Source organism: Nerophis ophidion, linkage group LG13 (genome assembly GCF_033978795.1).
Source record: "Nerophis ophidion isolate RoL-2023_Sa linkage group LG13, RoL_Noph_v1.0, whole genome shotgun sequence".
Taxonomy (NCBI): domain Eukaryota; kingdom Metazoa; phylum Chordata; class Actinopteri; order Syngnathiformes; family Syngnathidae; genus Nerophis; species Nerophis ophidion.
This window is the reverse complement of record NC_084623.1, coordinates 56,910,173-56,927,699: the sequence shown is the minus strand read 5'-3', so window position 1 is coordinate 56,927,699 and position 17,527 is coordinate 56,910,173. Positions and strand designations below refer to the sequence as shown.

The 17,527-nt window shown below is 41.7% G+C and overlaps 1 protein-coding gene across 1 annotated transcript in view; it reads right to left on the bottom strand.

The window, feature by feature from the left end:
* gucy1a2 (guanylate cyclase 1, soluble, alpha 2) overlaps positions 1-17,527 on the bottom strand; it is a 104,858-nt gene that overhangs the window by 37,335 nt on the left and 49,996 nt on the right. Inside the window, exon 4 of the mRNA XM_061919258.1 lies at positions 15,914-16,779. Within this exon, the coding sequence (XP_061775242.1) occupies positions 15,914-16,779 (866 nt within the window). The remainder of the gene's footprint in view (positions 1-15,913; positions 16,780-17,527) is intronic.

Here is a 17,527-nt window from a genome sequence, read left to right as displayed (position 1 = left end):
AAAAAATAAGATTTTGCAAAATTTGCTAACATTAGCATGTTAGCTAATGTTAACGACGCTGGCTTGCATTACATTACAATGGCGAGTGTAGAAATGCATGAAAACCTTCCTACGGACGTTTACTAAGTAAAAATTGTTTTAGTTATATTGGAAAACTTACAAATGTTGCTTGAAGTAAATAATGTATAAACCATACGAAGAGGCACGCTTTGGACGGCGAAAAGACGGAACGGCACTTTTGCTTCCGGTTGAAAGCACTAATTATTTTGTGAAACGAGTTTGACCCGGCAGTCATGCTAGGCAAGCGTATACTATATACCCGGCGGCAATTCAAGGAAATACGGTATACCATACATACATAGTGAAATGTAGATGTATACCTTACATACCTTAACTCTGTAATACGGCAGTAAAACGGCTGATAAAATAAAAACAGAAGTCATCGTTATGCACCCATTAGCTGCATAAATTGGCTCTACATCCTGGGCATTACGTTAAATTGCATCCAGCAGTGGAGGCTCCTCTATGGGGTCTTGGGGGTTAACTAAGGCCTAGTACCTGACTAAACAGACTCAATAACTCCACGGCGACGTTTTGGTGAATTTACTAAAGAGTTTGTAAAACTCAAACAATACTTTACAGTACGTCAATAATACTCAAGCACTCGTAAACGTGTTAGCATGTTAGCTAATGTTAACAACGCTGGCTTACATTACATTACGATGGCGGGTGTAGAAATGCATGAAAACCTTCCTAAGGACGTTTACTAAGTAAAAATTGTTTTAGTTATATTGGAAAAGTTACAAATGTTGCTTAGAGTAAATAACGTAGAAACCATACGAGGAGGCACGCTATGGACGGCGAAAAGACGGAACGGCACTTTTGCTTCCGGTTGAAAGCACTCAATGATCAATCAGCTAAACAGACTCAATAACTCCACGGTGACGTTTTGGTAAATTTACTGAGGAATTTGTTAAACTGAAACAATAGCCTAACGATGGATAAATTAGAGCCCCTGAATATGTGTACACTTTATAATCCGACTAATCGTTAATCGACTATCAAAATAATTGTTAGTTGCAGTCTTATTGTATAGTTACACAACGTCCGACACTCTTTTCAACTTTTATTGCCAATCTTATGTTAACAATCGGCCCAATTCCAATGCGTACTCCCATCCAGTCTGCGTGCTTCACTTTCCAAAAGGTTTCTGTTACAGGGCAGTAAAACGGTCGCTCAAACAAAACGTCAGTCATCGTCATGGACCCACTGGCTGCGCAAGCTAGCTCTCCAATCAGCTAAACAGACTCAATAACTCCACGGCGACATTTTGGTGAATTTACTAAAGAGTTTGTGAAACTCAAACAATACTTTACAGTACGTCAATAATACTCAGGCACTCGTGTTAGCATGTTAGCTAATGTTAACGACGCTGGCTTGCATTACATTACAATGGCGAGTGTAAAAATGCATGAAAACCTTCCTACGGACGTTTACTAAGTAAGAATTGTTTTAGTTGTATTGGAAAACTTACAAATGTTGCTTGAAGTAGATAACGTAGAAACCATACGAGGAGGCACGCTGTGGACGGCACTTTTGCTTCCGGTTGAAAGAGAGGACCCCAGATGTGGATGACCCCTCTTTCCCCCACCCCCTCGGAGAGACCGGATGCAATGGATGTCGAGTGGGTCTAACACAATATTGTGAAAGTCCAGTCCATAGTGGATCTAACATAATAGGGAGAGTCCAGTCTGTAGAGGATCTAACATAATAGTGTGAGTCCAGTCCATAGTGGATCTAACATAATAGTGAGAGTCCAGTCCATAGTGGATCTAACATAATATTGTGAGAGTCCAGTCCATAGTGGATCTAACATAATAGTGTGAGAGTCCAGTCCATAGTGGATCTAACATAATAGTGTGAGAGTCCAGTCCATAGTGGATCTAACATAATAGTGAGAGTCCAGTCCATAGTGGATCTAACATAATAGTGAGAGTCTAGTCCATAGTGGATCCAACATAATAGTGAGAGTCCAGTCCATAGTTAATCCGTCATAAAAGTGAGAGTCCAGTCCATAGTGGATCTAACATAATAGTGAGAGTCCAGTCCATAGTGGATCTAACATGATAGTGTGAGAGTGCAGTCCATTGTGGATCTAACATAATAGTGAGAGTCCAGTCCATAGTGGATCTAACATAATAGTGAGAGTCCAGTCTATAGAGGATCTAACATAATAGTGAGAGTCCAGTCCATAGTGGATCTAACATAATAGTGAGAGTCCAGTCCATAGTGGATCTAACATAATAGTGTGAGAGTCCAGTCCATAGTGGATCTAACATAATAGTGTGAGAGTCCAGTCCATAGTGGATCTAACATAATAGTGTGAGAGTCCAGTCCATAGTGGATCTAACATAATATTGTGAGAGTCCAGTCCATAGTTAATCCATCATAATAGTGAGAGTCCAGTCCATAGTGGATCTAACATAATAGTGTGAGAGTCCAGTCCATAGTGGATCTAACATAATAGTGTGAGAGTCCAGTCCATAGTGGATCTAACATAATAGTGAGAGTCCAGTCCATAGTGGATCTAACATAATAGTGAGAGTCCAGTCCATAGTGGATCTAACATAATAGTGTGAGAGTCCAGTCCACAGTGGGACCAGCAGGAGACCATCCCGAGCGGAGACGGGTCAGCAGCACAGAGATGTCCCCAACCAAAGCACAGGCAAGCGGTCCAAACCCGGGTCCTGACTCTGGACAGCCAGCACTTCATCCGTGTCCATGATTCAAACTATTAAAATACTTTGCATAGTCCAAGACTTACAGTTATTAGAAAACATCATAATAGCAGCTACAGTTTCCATCTTTAAATCTGGAAAAAAATATTTGGGAATGTCTAGCGGGCCAGACTGAAAATCTTAACGGCCCGGGTCTTAATTTTCCCAGGTCTAAGGCTAAGTGGGAGGGGCCAACCCCCTGCAAGATGGTGATCATCTCCATGGAAACAGTGGTATCAGGAAAGGGAGATCAAAGTCAAAACTGTGATTCTGCGTCTATTGCCGCTGTTTTGAAGTAAGGGAGGTAATGGAACCCACACGCAACATTCTTGTTGATGCTATTCAGGACTACTTCTGCCCTGCAGGAGCGGACTCAAGTTGTCAGGACCAGAAGAGAAAATAATAGTCCAGAAGTGCTGATTAGGCGCAGCATGGCTGATGTTTACATTCCCATCCCAGCAAGGCTGCTAGAACATGTTTCATGTTGTTCTTTTATTTAGGGAACGGCTCATATGGTCGGAAACCATGTTTGTCCACCTGTGGACCCAGCGTCCACGGTAGTGGACGTTTGTTTTTGTCAGTTACATGTGTCAAAAGAACAAACCACAAATGTTGAAAGTTAAAGTGCCAATGATTATGTCACACACACACACACACACTAGATGTGGCAAAATTATTCTCTGCATTTGACCCATCGCCCTTGATCACCCCCTGGGAGGTGAGGGGAGCAGTGAGCAGCAGTGGTGGCCGCTCCCGGGAATCATTTTAATAATAATAATAATAGATTTTATTTGTAAAAAGCACTTTACATTGCGCAAACAACCTCAAAGTTCTACAGTGTATTAAAAAAAAGAAAATAATAATAATAATAAAAAGATAATAAAAAATTATAAAAATAGAAACTAAAACAGCCTAATAGCTAAAACTAGTATACATATATCTATAAAAAGTGTTTTTTTTAAAGAAGGGTTTTTAAGCCTTTTTTAAAAGCATCCACAGTCTGTGGTGCCCTCAGGTGGTCAGGGAGAGGGTTCCACAGACTGGGAGCAGCGGAGCAGAAAGCCCACGGTCTCCTATAGTTCGTAGCTTTGTCCTTGGAGGTTGGAGGAGGTTAGCCTGTTTGGAGCGGTATGCATATATCTATAAGAAGGTTGTTTTCTTAAAAAGGAAGGTTTTTTAAGCCTTTTTTTAAAAAGCATCCACAGTCTGTGGTGCCCTCAGGTGGTCAGGGAGAGCATTCCACAGATTGGGAGCAACGGAGCAGAAAGCCCGGTCTCCCATAATTCGTAGCTTTGTCCTTGGAGGTTGGAGGAGGTTAGCCTGTTTGGAACGGTAAGCATATATCTATGAAAAGGTGTTTTTCTTAAAAAAGAAGGTTTTTTAAGCTTTTTTTTTTAAAGCATCCACAGTCTGTGGTGCCCTCAGGTGGTCAGGAAGAGCGTTCCACAGACTGGGAGCAGCGGAGCAGAAAGCCCGATCTCCTATAGTTCGTAGCTTTGTCCTTGGAGGTTGGAGGAGGTTTGTCAAATTCTTACGGTTAGCCTACTAACTATTAGCATGCTAACTTTGCAGCCATACACCTTAGAGTTCTATAATTTGGAACTTGACTCATGCTAACTTTTTTAGCCAGTTTTGTAGCCTCACACCTCAGTCATATAACTTTGTACTTGACACATGGTAACTGTTAGCATGCTAATTTTCTCTGGCTAACAATGCAGCCGTATACCTCGGAGTAAACAAGCTTGGTATTTGTCAAATTCTTACGGTTAGCATGCTAACTTTGCAGCCATACACCTTAGAGTCGTATAATTTGGTACTTGACACATGCTAACTTGTTTAGCCAGTTTCGTAGCCTTACACCTCAGTCATATAACTTTGTACGCTTAATGTTAGCATGATAATCTTCTTTAGCTAATTTTGCAGCCGTATACCTGAGTAAACGAGCTTGGTATTTGTCAAATTATCACGTTAGCCTACTAACTATTAGCATGGTAACTTTGCAGCCATACACCTTAGAGTCGTATAATTTGCAACTTGACTCATGCTAACTTGTTTAGCCAGTTTTGTAGCCTCACACCTCAGTCATGTAACTTTGTACTTGACACATGCTTACTGTTGGCAAGCTAATTTTCTCGAGCTAATTATGCAGCGGAGTAAACAAGCTTGGTATTTGTCAAATTCTTACGGTTAGCATGCTAACTTTGCAGCTATTCACCTTAGAGTCGTATAATTTGGTATTTGACACATGCTAACTTGTTTAGCCAGTTTCGTAGCCTTACACCTCAGTCATATAACTTTGTACGCTTAATGTTAGCATGCTAATCTTCTTTAGCTAATTAGGCAGCCAGCGTCATCTCACAAGACCCTCGGGTGCCGTGAATGTCAATCAAGCAAGCTACGGAATTTGCCGCCAATGTTTTTCTTGTAAAGTGTATGGAAGCTGGATGAATTAGATGCCAAAAACCAACCACTTTCATGTGGTATTGTACAGAAAGGACAACTTTTTTTCTCCTCCATTTGAAAATGTGGGCGTTATCATCATTACTGTCTGATTCCAATCAATGCAAGTCATCAGAATCAGGTAATACACCAACTTATATTCTTGTCTTTGTGAAAGAAAGACATCTATATGTGTTACACATGCTTGTATTATCATTAAACACATTTAACTTGTTTACAAAAATGTCTCTTTCATAAATAAATAAATATAAATGAGGTAGATCCCCTCGAGTTGGTCAATTGAAAAGTAGCTTGCCTGCAGAAAAAATGTGGGCACCCCTGATCTAGACGAAGTGGCTGGGGAGAGGGAAGTCTGGGTTTCCCTGCTTAGGCTGTTGCCCCCGCGACCCGACCTCGGATAAGGGGAAGAAGATGGATGGATGGATGACACACTATCTGTATGTAATATGGCTTTTCTATTTGTGGCTCCAGACAGATTTGTTTTGTTTTTGTGCCAATATGGCTCGTTTAACATTTTGGGTTGCCGACCCCTGCACTAGAGAGAAACATCACGCATACGTTTTTTAATTAATGAATAACCGTGTAATTAATTGTGATGATTTTTGTTGCCATAATGTTCCAGCCCTACATACCGTGGTGTGGACTTCAATGACGTTCACAACATCAATCAATCAATCATCCATCCATCCATTTTCTACCGCTTATTCCCTTTCGGGGTCGCGGGGGGCGCTGGCGCCTATCTCAGCTACAATCGGGCGGAAGGCGGGGTACACCCTGGACAAGTCGCCACCTCATCGCAGGGCCAACACAGATAGACAGACAACATTCACACTCACATTCACACACTAGGGCCATTTAGTGTTGCCAATCAACCTATCCCCAGGTGCGTGTCTTTGGAGGTGGGAGGAAGCCGGAGAACCCGGAGGGAACCCACGCATTCACGGGGAGAACATGCAAACTCGTTTATTTATATAGCCCCACAAATTTCTCAAAGGACTGCACAAATCATTACGACTACGACATCCTCGGAAGAACCCACAAAAGGGCAAGGAAAACTCACACCCAGTGGGCAGGGAGAATTCACATCCAGTGGGACGCCAGTGACAATGCTGACTATGAGAAACCTTGGAGAGGACCTCAGATGTGGGCAACCCCCCCCTCTAGGGGACCGAAAGCAATGGATGTCGAGCGGGTCTAACATGATACTGTGAAAGTTCAATCCATAGTGGCTCCAACACAGCCGCGAGAGTTCAGTTCAAGCGGATCCAAGACAGCAGCGAGAGTCCCGTCCACAGGAAACCATCCCAAGCGGAGGCGGATCAGCAGCGTAGAGATGTCCCCAACCGATACAGGCGAGCGGTCCATCCTGGGTCCCGACGAGCGGTCCATCCTGGGTCTCGACTCTGGACAGCCAGTACTTCATCCATGGTCATCGGACCGGACCACCTCCACAAGGGAGGGGGGGGACATAGGAGAAAGAAAAGAAGCGGCAGATCATCTGGTCTAAAAAGGAGGTCTATTTAAAGGCTAGAGTATACAGATGAGTTTTAAGGTGAGACTTAAATGCTTCTACTGAGGTAGCATCTCGAACTGTTACCGGGAGGGCATTCCAGAGTACTGGAGCCCGAACAGAAAACGCTCTATAGCCCGCAGACTTTTTTTGGGCTCTAGGAATCACTAATAAGCCGGAGTCCTTTGAAGGCAGATTTCGTGCCGGGACATATGGTACAATACAATCGGCAAGATAGGATGGAGCTAGACCGTGTAGTATTTTATACGTAAGTAGTAAAACCTTAAAGTCACATCTTAAGTGCACAGGAAGCCAGTGCAGGTGAGCCAGTATAGGTATATATGTATGTATATATGTATATAAAGGTATATACAGTATAGGTATATATGTATGTATATATGTATATAAAGGTATATACAGTATAGGTATATATGTATGTATATATGTATATACAGTATAGGTATATATGTATGTATGTAAAGGTATATACAGTATAGGTATATATGTATGTATATAAAGGTATATACAGTATAGGTATATATGTATATAAAGGTATATACAGTATAGGTATATATGTATGTATGTATGTATATAAAGGTATATACAGTATAGGTATATATGTATGTATATATGTATATAAAGGTATATACAGTATAGGTATATACGTATGTATATATGTATATAAAGGTATATACAGTATAGGTATATACGTATATAAAGGTATATACAGTATAGGTATATATGTATGTATATATGTATATAAAGGTATATACAGTATAGGTATATATGTATGTATATATGTATATAAAGGTATATACAGTATAGGTATATATGTATGTATATATGTATATACAGTATAGGTATATATGTATGTATGTATGTATTTAAAGGTATATACAGTATAGGTATATATGTATGTATATATGTATATAAAGGTATATACAGTATAGGTATATATATATGTATATAAAGGTATATACAGTATAGGTATATATGTATGTATTTAAAGGTATATACAGTATAGGTATATATGTATGTATATATGTATATAAAGGTATGTACAGTATAGGTATATATGTATGTATATATGTATATAAAGGTATATACAGTATAGGTATATATGTATGTATATAAAGGTATATACAGTATAGGTATATATGTATGTATATATGTATATAAAGGTATATACAGTAGTGAAGTGAAGTGAATTATATTTATATAGCGCTTTTTCTCTAGTGACTCAAAGCGCTTTACATAGTGAAACCCAATATCTAAGTTACATTCAAACCAGTGTGAGTGGCACTGGGAGCAGGTGGGTAAAGTGTCTTGCCCAAGGACACAACGGCAGTGACTAGGTTGGCAGAAGCGGGAATCGAACCTGCAACCCTCAAGTTGCTGGCACGGCCACTCTACCAACCGAGCTAAACCGCCCCCAGTGCAGGCGTAATGTGATCAAACTTTCTTGTTCTTGTCAAAAGTCTAGCAGCCGCATTTTGTACCAACTGTAATCTTTTAATGCTAGACATGGGGAGACATTGTTCATCGCATTTCAGAAGGCCGTAAATTAAGTGTTGTATATTCCCAATGAATTTAAAAATGATCGCCAACGCACACATCAGAGATCCGCGCGGCACCAAATCTATGGCGTTCCGCTGTGTGGCGTCTAATGTGTGCGGGGGAGGCGGGCTGCACAGCAGCAGATAATGCCGCCCGTCGCCACAAAGCTACGTGTGGTTCCTGCTACACACAAAGCGGCGGCGGAGAGTTTTGACCTTCTCTGTCGGGCTTTGTATGTCTCTTGTACGGCCAATGTCCCCGGGTGACAAAAGGAAAGAAGTCAAACTGAAAACACACACACACACACACACACACACACACAGTTCAGCATGGGGGGGGGGAGTGTGGCACTATTTACCTTAGCCTGTCACCTTCTCTTGCTGCTCTTTCAAGTGAAAATGTCAGCCCATCCCTCTCTTTCTCTCGCTCTTTCTACTTCCTTGCAGAGTCCATGTGGTCTGTATGCAGGGGCCCCTTAAGGGGGACAATTCCAACGGCCACCAAAACATATTTCGGCTCCAGTACTCTGGAATGCCCTCCCGGTAACAGTTCGAGATGCCACCTCAGTAGAAGCATTTAAGTCTCACCTTAAAACTCATTTGTATACTCTAGCCTTTAAATAGACTCCCTTTTTAGACCAGTTGATCTGCCGTTTCTCTTCTTTTTCTTCTATGTCCCACTCTCCTTTGTGGAGGGAGTCCGGTCCGATCCGGTGGCCATGTACTGCTCGCCTGTGTATCGGCTGGGGACATCTCTGCGCTGCTGATCAGCCTCCGCTTGGGATGGTTTCCTACTGGCTCCGCTGTGAACGGGACTCTCGCTGCTGTGTTGGATCCGCTTTGGACTGGACTCTCGCGACTGTGTTGGATCCATTATGGATTTATCTTTCACAGTATCATGTTCTCATATGTTCTCATAGTCATCAGTATCATCAGTATCACAGTATCATGTTCTCATAGTCATCATTGTCACCGACGTCCCACTGGGTGTGAGTTTTCCTTGCCCTTATGTGGGCCTACCGAGGATGTCGTGGTGGTTTGTGCAGCCCTTTATGTTAGATCCACTATGGACTGGACTCTCACTATTATGTTAGATCCACTATGGACTGGACTCCCACTATTATGTTAGATCCACTATGGACTGGACTCTCAGTATTATGTTAGATCCACTATGGACTGGACTCCCACTATTATGTTAGATCCACTATGGACTGGACTTTCAGTATTATGTTAGATCCACTATGGACTGGACTCTCAGTATTATGTTAGATCCACTATGGACTGGACTCTCACACTATTATACTAGAGCCATTTCCCGTCCATATTGCTCCGTTCACCCGGTATATATATATATATATATATATATATATATATATATATATACATATACATCCTATTTTTGAAGTGTTAGAGACCGAGCAGGTCCAGGTTTGATAAAGATGAAATGATCCCCAGGTTCCCACAGCACACAACACAACATTGATCAATCTCAGTGTCAGTTCTCCTCCCCTTGAGAGCATTTGTGGACTGTTCTAATCAATAAAGAACCGCATATAGTGGACAAGTCCGATTGATTCATTTGTGGCCGCAACAACAGGCCTGGGGATGAAATATGTAACAGAATGATGTCTCACCTTCCATTGGGAACATCTTTAACCCTCATGACTTCCGCACTAATGACGGCTAATAAAAATGGAACATAAGTACGGCCGGAACCACGACACTAAACGCAGGGAAAACGGCAACAAACTCAAAATACGGCATGTTTTGGTGTGGCATCTGTGTGGGTATTACCTGCCCTCCACCTTTGTTTGCTCATCTCCATCCATGTCAACAAGTAAAAGTGATTTTAAACCCTTAATTTCTCCATTTCAATTTATGTTTTGCATCATTTTCTGCAAAGCTTGATATCAGATATTGGCCTGATATTAGCCCCAAAAAAACCAGAATGTGATATCATGTGCGATACGAGCAGTCGTGCAGAGTGTTTACTTGTGTGTGATAGCATGTGCGATACAAGCGGTCGTGCAGAGTGTTTACTTGTGTGCAATATCATGTGCGATACAAGCAGTCGTGCAGAGTGCTTACTTATGTGTGATATCATGTGCGATACTAGCAGTCGTGCAGAGTGTTTACTTATGTGTGATATCATGTGCGATACAAGCAGTCGTGCAGTGTTTACTTGTGTGTGATATCATGTGCGATACAAGCAGTCGTGCAGAGTGTTTACTTGTGTGCAATATCATGTGCGATACAAGCAGTCGTGCAGAGTGTTTACTTATGTGTGATATCATGTACGATACAAGCAGTCGTGCAGAGTGTTTACTTATGTGTGATATCATGTGCGATACAAGCAGTCGTGCAGAGTGTTTACTTGTGTGTGATATCATGTGCGATACAAGCAGCCGTGCAGTGTTTACTTATGTGTGATAGCATGTGCGATACAAGCAGTCGTGCAGTGTTTACTTATGTGTAATATCATGTACGATACAAGCAGTCGTGCAGTGTTTACTTGTGTGTGATATCATGTGCGATACAAGCAGTCGTGCAGAGTGTTTACTTGTGTGCAATATGTGCGATACAAGCAGTCGTGCGGAGTGTTTACTTGTGTGTGATAACATGTGCGATACAAGCAGTCCTGCAGTGTGTTTACTTGTGTGTGATATCACGCGCGATACAAGCAGTCCTGCAGCTTGTTTACTTGGGTGTGATATCATGTGCGATACAAGCGGTCCTCCAGAGTGTTTACTTGTGTGCAATATCACGTGCGATACAAGCAGTCGTGCAGAGTGTTTACTTATGTGTGATATCATGTGCGATACAAGCAGTCGTGCAGAGTGTTTACTTATGTGTGATATCATGTGCGATACAAGCAGTCGTGCAGAGTGTTTACTTATGTGTGATATCATGTACGATACAAGCAGTCGTGCAGAGTGTTTACTTGTGTGCAATATCATGTGCGATACAAGCAGTCGTGCAGTGTTTACTTATGTGTAATATCATGTACGATACAAGCAGTCGTGCAGAGTGTTTACTTGTGTGTGATATCATGTACGATACAAGCAGTCGTGCAGAGTGTTTACTTATGTGTGATATCATGTGCGACACAAGCAGTCGTGCAGAGTGTTTACTTATGTGTAATATCATGTACGATACAAGCAGTCGTGCAGAGTGTTTACTTGTGTGTGATATCATGTACGATACAAGCAGTCGTGCAGAGTGTTTACTTATGTGTGATATCATGTGCGACACAAGCAGTCGTGCAGAGTGTTTACTTATGTGTGATATCATGTGCGATACAAGCAGTCGTGCAGAGTGTTTACTTATGTGTGATATCATGTGCGATACAAGCAGTCGTGCAGTGTTTACTTATGTGTGATATCATATGCGATACAAGCAGTCGTGCAGTGTTTACTTGTGTGATATCATGTGCGATACAAGCAGCCGTGCAGAGTCTTTACTTATGTGTGATATCATGTGCGACACAAGCAATCGTGCAGAGTGTTTACTTATGTGTGATATCATGTGCGATACTAGCAGTCGTGCAGAGTGTTTACTTGTGTGCAATATCATGTGCGATACAAGCAGTCCTGCAGAGTGTTTACTTGTGTGTGATATCATGTACGATACAAGCAGTCGTGCAGAGTGTTTACTTATGTGTGATATCAAGTGCGATACAAGCAGTCGTGCAGAGTGTTTACTTATGTGTGATATCATGTGCGACATAAGCAGTCGTGCAGAGTGTTTACTTATGTGTGATATCATGTGCGATACAAGCAGTCCTGCAGCCAGTTAACATCTAAAGGTCTTGCTATAAAGAAGCAATTTCTTCTATTTTCCTAAAGTCATTTACAAAAAGATAAACGTGCTAGGCTATAGGCTACTAGGAGCTAGCAGCTACATAACAGCCAAGCACCCAATAGCACACAAGCTAGACATATGTAACACTATTGTAGTCTCAAAAAAAAAATATTGTCGCTATGAACAAATATCAAATATAGGAGCTAGCAGCTACACAAATGCTGAGCACACAATAGGACACAAGCTACATATTTGTAAAAGTATTGCAGTCTCAAACAAAACATTTGTCGCTATAAACAAATGTTAAATAATTGTAGTAGCAACTAGGAGCTAGCAGCTACACAACAGCTAAGCACATAATAGCACACAAGCTACGCCTACGTAACAGTATTGCAGTCTCAAACAGAACATTTGTCGCTATAAACAAATATTAATTAATTATAATTGCAACTAAGAGCTAGCAGCTACACAACAGCTAAGCACACAATAGCACACAAGCTACACATTTGTAACAATATTGCAGTCTCGAACAAAACATTTGTCGCTATAAACAAAGATCAAAAATGTATAGTCGTAACTAGGAACTAGCAGCTACACAACAGCTAAGCACACAATAACACACAAGCTACACATATGTAACAATATTGCCGTCTCAAACAAAAAAAATTGGCGCTATAAACAAACATAAAAAAGGTATAGTCGTAACTAGGAGCTAGCAGCTACACAACAGCTAAGCACACAATAGCACACAAGCGCGCGACATATTGCAGTCTCAAACATAACATTTGTCACTATAAACAAAGATCATATATGTATAGTTGCAACTAGGAGCTAGCAGCTACACAACAGCTAAGCACACAATAGCACACAATCGCGCGACATATTGCAGTCTCAAACATAACATTTGTCACTATAAACAAAAATCAAAAATGTATAGTCGCAACTAGGAGCTAGCAGCTACACAACAGCTAAGCACACAATAGCACACAAGCGCGCGACATATTGCAGTCTCAAACATAACATTTGTCACTATAAACAAAGATCAAAAATGTATAGTCGCAACTAGGAGCTAGCAACTACACAACAGCTAAGCACACAATAGCACACAAGCTACACATATGTAACAATATTGCAGTCTCGAACAAAACATTGGTCACTATAAACAAACATAAAAAATGTATAGTCGCAACTAGAAGCTAGCAGCTACACAACAGCTAAGCACACAATATCACACAAGCGCTACATATTGCAGTCTCAAACATAACATTTGTCACTATAAACAAAGATCAAAAATGTATAGTTGCAACTAGGAGCTAGCAGCTACACAACAGCTAAGCACACAATAGCACACAAGCTACACATATGTAACAATATTGCAGTCTCGAACAAAACATTTGTCGCTATAAACAAAGATCAAAAATGTATAGTCACAACTAGTAGCTAGCAGCTACACAACAGCTAAGCACACAATAACACACAAGCTACACATATGTAACAATATTGCCGTCTCAAACAAAAAACAATTGGCGCTATAAACAAAGATCAAAAATGTATAGTTGCAACTAGGAGCTAGCAGCTACACAACAGCTAAGCACACAATAGCACACAAGCTACACATATGTAACAATATTGCAGTCTCGAACAAAACATTTGTCGCTATAAACAAAGATCAAAAATGTATAGTCACAACTAGTAGCTATCAGCTACACAACAGCTAAGCACACAATAACACACAAGCTACACATATGTAACAATATTGCCGTCTCAAACAAAAAACAATTGGCGCTATAAACAAAGATCAAAAATGTATAGTCGTAACTAGGAGCTAGCAGCTACACAACAGCTAAGTACACGATAGCACACAAGCTACACATATGTAACAATATTGCAGTCTCGAACAAAACATTTGTCGCGATAAACAAAGATCAAAAATGTATAGTCGCAACTAGTAGCTAGCAGCTACACAACAGCTAAGCACACAATAGCACACAAGCTACACATATGTAACAATATTGCAGTCTCGAACAAAACATTGGTCACTATAAACAAACATAAAAAATGTATAGTCGCAACTAGAAGCTAGCAGCTACACAACAGCTAAGCACACAATAGCACACAAGCGCTACATATTGCAGTCTCGAACAAAACATTTGTCGCTATAAACAAAGATAAAAAATGTATAGTCGCAACTAGAAGCTAGCAGCTACACAACAGCTAAGCACACGATAGCACACAAGCGCTACATATTGCAGTCTCAAACATAACATTTGTCACTATAAACAAAGATCAAAAATGTATAGTTGCAACTAAGAGCTAGCAGATACACAACAGCTAAGCACACAATAGCACACAAGCTACACATTTGTAACAATATTGCCGTCTCAAACAAAAAAAATTGGCGCTATAAACAAACATAAAAAATGTATAGTCGTAACTAGGAGCTAGCAGCTACACAACAGCTAAGTACACGATAGCACACAAGCGATACATATTGCAGTCTCAAACATAACATTTGTCGCTATAAACAAAGATCAAAAATGTATAGTTGCAACTAGGAGCTAGCAGCTACACAACAGCTAAGCACACAATAGCACACAAGCTACACATATGTAACAATATTGCAGTCTCGAACAAAACATTTGTCGCTATAAACAAAGATCAAAAATGTATAGTCACAACTAGTAGCTAGCAGCTACACAACAGCTAAGCACACAATAGCACACAAGCTACACATATGTAACAATATTGCAGTCTCGAACAAAACATTGGTCACTATAAACAAATATAAAAAATGTATAGTCGCAACTAGAAGCTAGCAGCTACACAACAGCTAAGCACACAATAGCACACAAGCGCTACATATTGCAGTCTCGAACAAAACATTTGTCACTATAAACAAACATAAAAAATGTATAGTCGCAACTAGTAGCTAGCAGCTACACAACAGCTAAGCACACAATAGCACACAAGCTACACATATGTAACATTATTGCAGTCTCGAAAAAAACATTGGTCACTATAAACAAAGATCAAAAATGTATAGTCACAACTAGGAGCTAGCAGCTACACAACAGCTAAGCACACAATAGCACACAAGCTACACATATGTAACAATATTGCCGTCTCAAACAAAAAAAAATTGGCGCTATAAACAAACATAAAGATGTATAGTCGTAACTAGGAGCTAGCAGCTACACAACAGCTAAGCACACAATAACACACAAGCTACACATATGTAACATTATTGCAGTCTCGAACATAACATTTGTCACTATAAACAAAGATCAAAAATGTATAGTTGCAACTAGGAGCTAGCAGCTACACAACAGCTAAGTACACGATAGCACACAAGCGCTACATATTGCAGTCTCAAACATAACATTTGTCACTATAAACAAAGATCAAAAATGTATAGTTACAACTAGGAGCTAGCAGCTACACAACAGCTAAGCACACAATAGCACACAAGCTACACATTAGCAGTCTCGAAAATAACATTGGTCACTATAAACAAAGATCAAAAGTGTATAGTCGCAACTAAAAGCTAGCAGCTACACAACAGCTAAGCACACAATAGCACACAAGCTACACATTTGTAACAATATTGCAGTCTCGAACAAAACATTTGTCGCGATAAACAAAGATCAAAAATGTATAGTCGTAACTAGGAGCTAGCAGCTACACAACAGCTAAGCACACAGTAGCACACAAGCTAACAAATGTAATAATCATTAAAGGTCGTATGTATGATCAACGTTGTATCAATGTCTTGTGCCTGCTGAATTTGAAGTCATGAAAGGTTTTCCTACCTTCTCCTTGTTCCCGACCTGCGTGGCGTCCGGCTTGGTGTGGATCGTGAAAGGAGACGCCAGACTCAGTAGGATCCTCTGGAAGGAAAGCTCCATCTTGGGGGAGACTATCTCGAAACAGTCCCTAAAGGAGAGACTTCGATGAGGCTCCAGGCGCGCCTGCTTCCTCAGTCCCTCGCCGAGCTGGAGAAGTTCCATCCGAGGGCCCAGGACAAAATGGAAGGGGAAGGCACGGCAGAAAGTGGCCAGGCTGATGCGCAGGTCGCTGGGGTTGTTGGACAGCGAGGGAGGGGCTTCTCCAGGACGAACATTGGGGAGGAGGTGCGCCGGACACGTTTCCTGAATTTGGAAGGACAGGCAAACCGTGGGTGCGGAGTTGGGGAAGGCCGAAGGAGGAGGCGGCGAGGAGGAGGGCGAGGCGAACGGGGACGCGGTGGGAGTGGGTGAGGCGGAACCGCCATCTTCACAGGGCAACAAGGGCGTGAGCGGCGACACTTCTTCTACTTCCACTTCGGAATGAAAGATGCGTCTGGAAACGGCTCGGATAATTCCCGGCATGACGAGTCCCACCACGGGCGCGGGGTTGAAGCAGTGCAGCAGCAGCGACTTCCCCCCGCCGTCTCGCACTTTGTCCGGTTTCCTGCGACTCTTCTCCTCCCCGCGGGGCTCCTTGCACTGGAAGGACGGGCTCTCGGACGAGGCGCGGCGGCCCGTGGAGGCTCGGATGCGTTCCAGGATGGCGTCGAAGCCGTTGAAAAAGTCCTGGAGGTTGCCGCCCACCGCCCGGAGCACGCGTTCGTTTTCCTCAAAGCACAGGCCGAAGAACTCCTCGCCGAAGTGCTCGCGCAGCAAAAAGAATGGCACTCCTGGGAGGGAGGGGACACAAACACAAAGATGGCGGTGAGGGTTTTAAGACATTTAAAGCAGGGGTGTCCAAACTACAGCATGCAGGTCTACAGTTTAATCGTGAATCTTAGCCAAGGGGAGAAAGAAGTCATCTGAGTTGTCCAATCATTTTGATTCTGCTAGTAATTCAGGTCATTGACCTTTAACTATGCACAGCATTCACTTATATGACCCAGTGCAAACGACCTTCCCTAGTCATGGTGCATGAAAAAATAATAAGTCGGACCAACACAAAATCTCAACAGACGTGGTCACACATTCCCGTGGGTGCGGTCATTGACATTTAATTATGCGCTATTTAGATGTTTGCACAGCCTTCACTTATATGACCCAGTGCAAACGACCTTCCCTAGTCATGGTGCATGAAAAAATTATAAATCGGACAAACACAAAATCTCAACAGACGTGGTCACACATTCCCGTGGGTGCGGTCATTGATTTTGAGTTATGCGCTGCGTGGATGTTTGCACAGCATTCACTTATATGACCCAATGCAAACAACCTTCCCTAGTCATGGTACATGAAAAAATAATACATCGGACCCACAAAAAATGTCAACAGACATGGTCACACATTAACGTGGGTGCGGTCATTGATCTTTAGTTATGCGCTGCATGGATGCTTGCATAGCATTTACTTATATGACCATATGCAAACAACCTTCCCTAGTCATGGTGCATGAAAAAATAATAAATCGGACCAACGCAA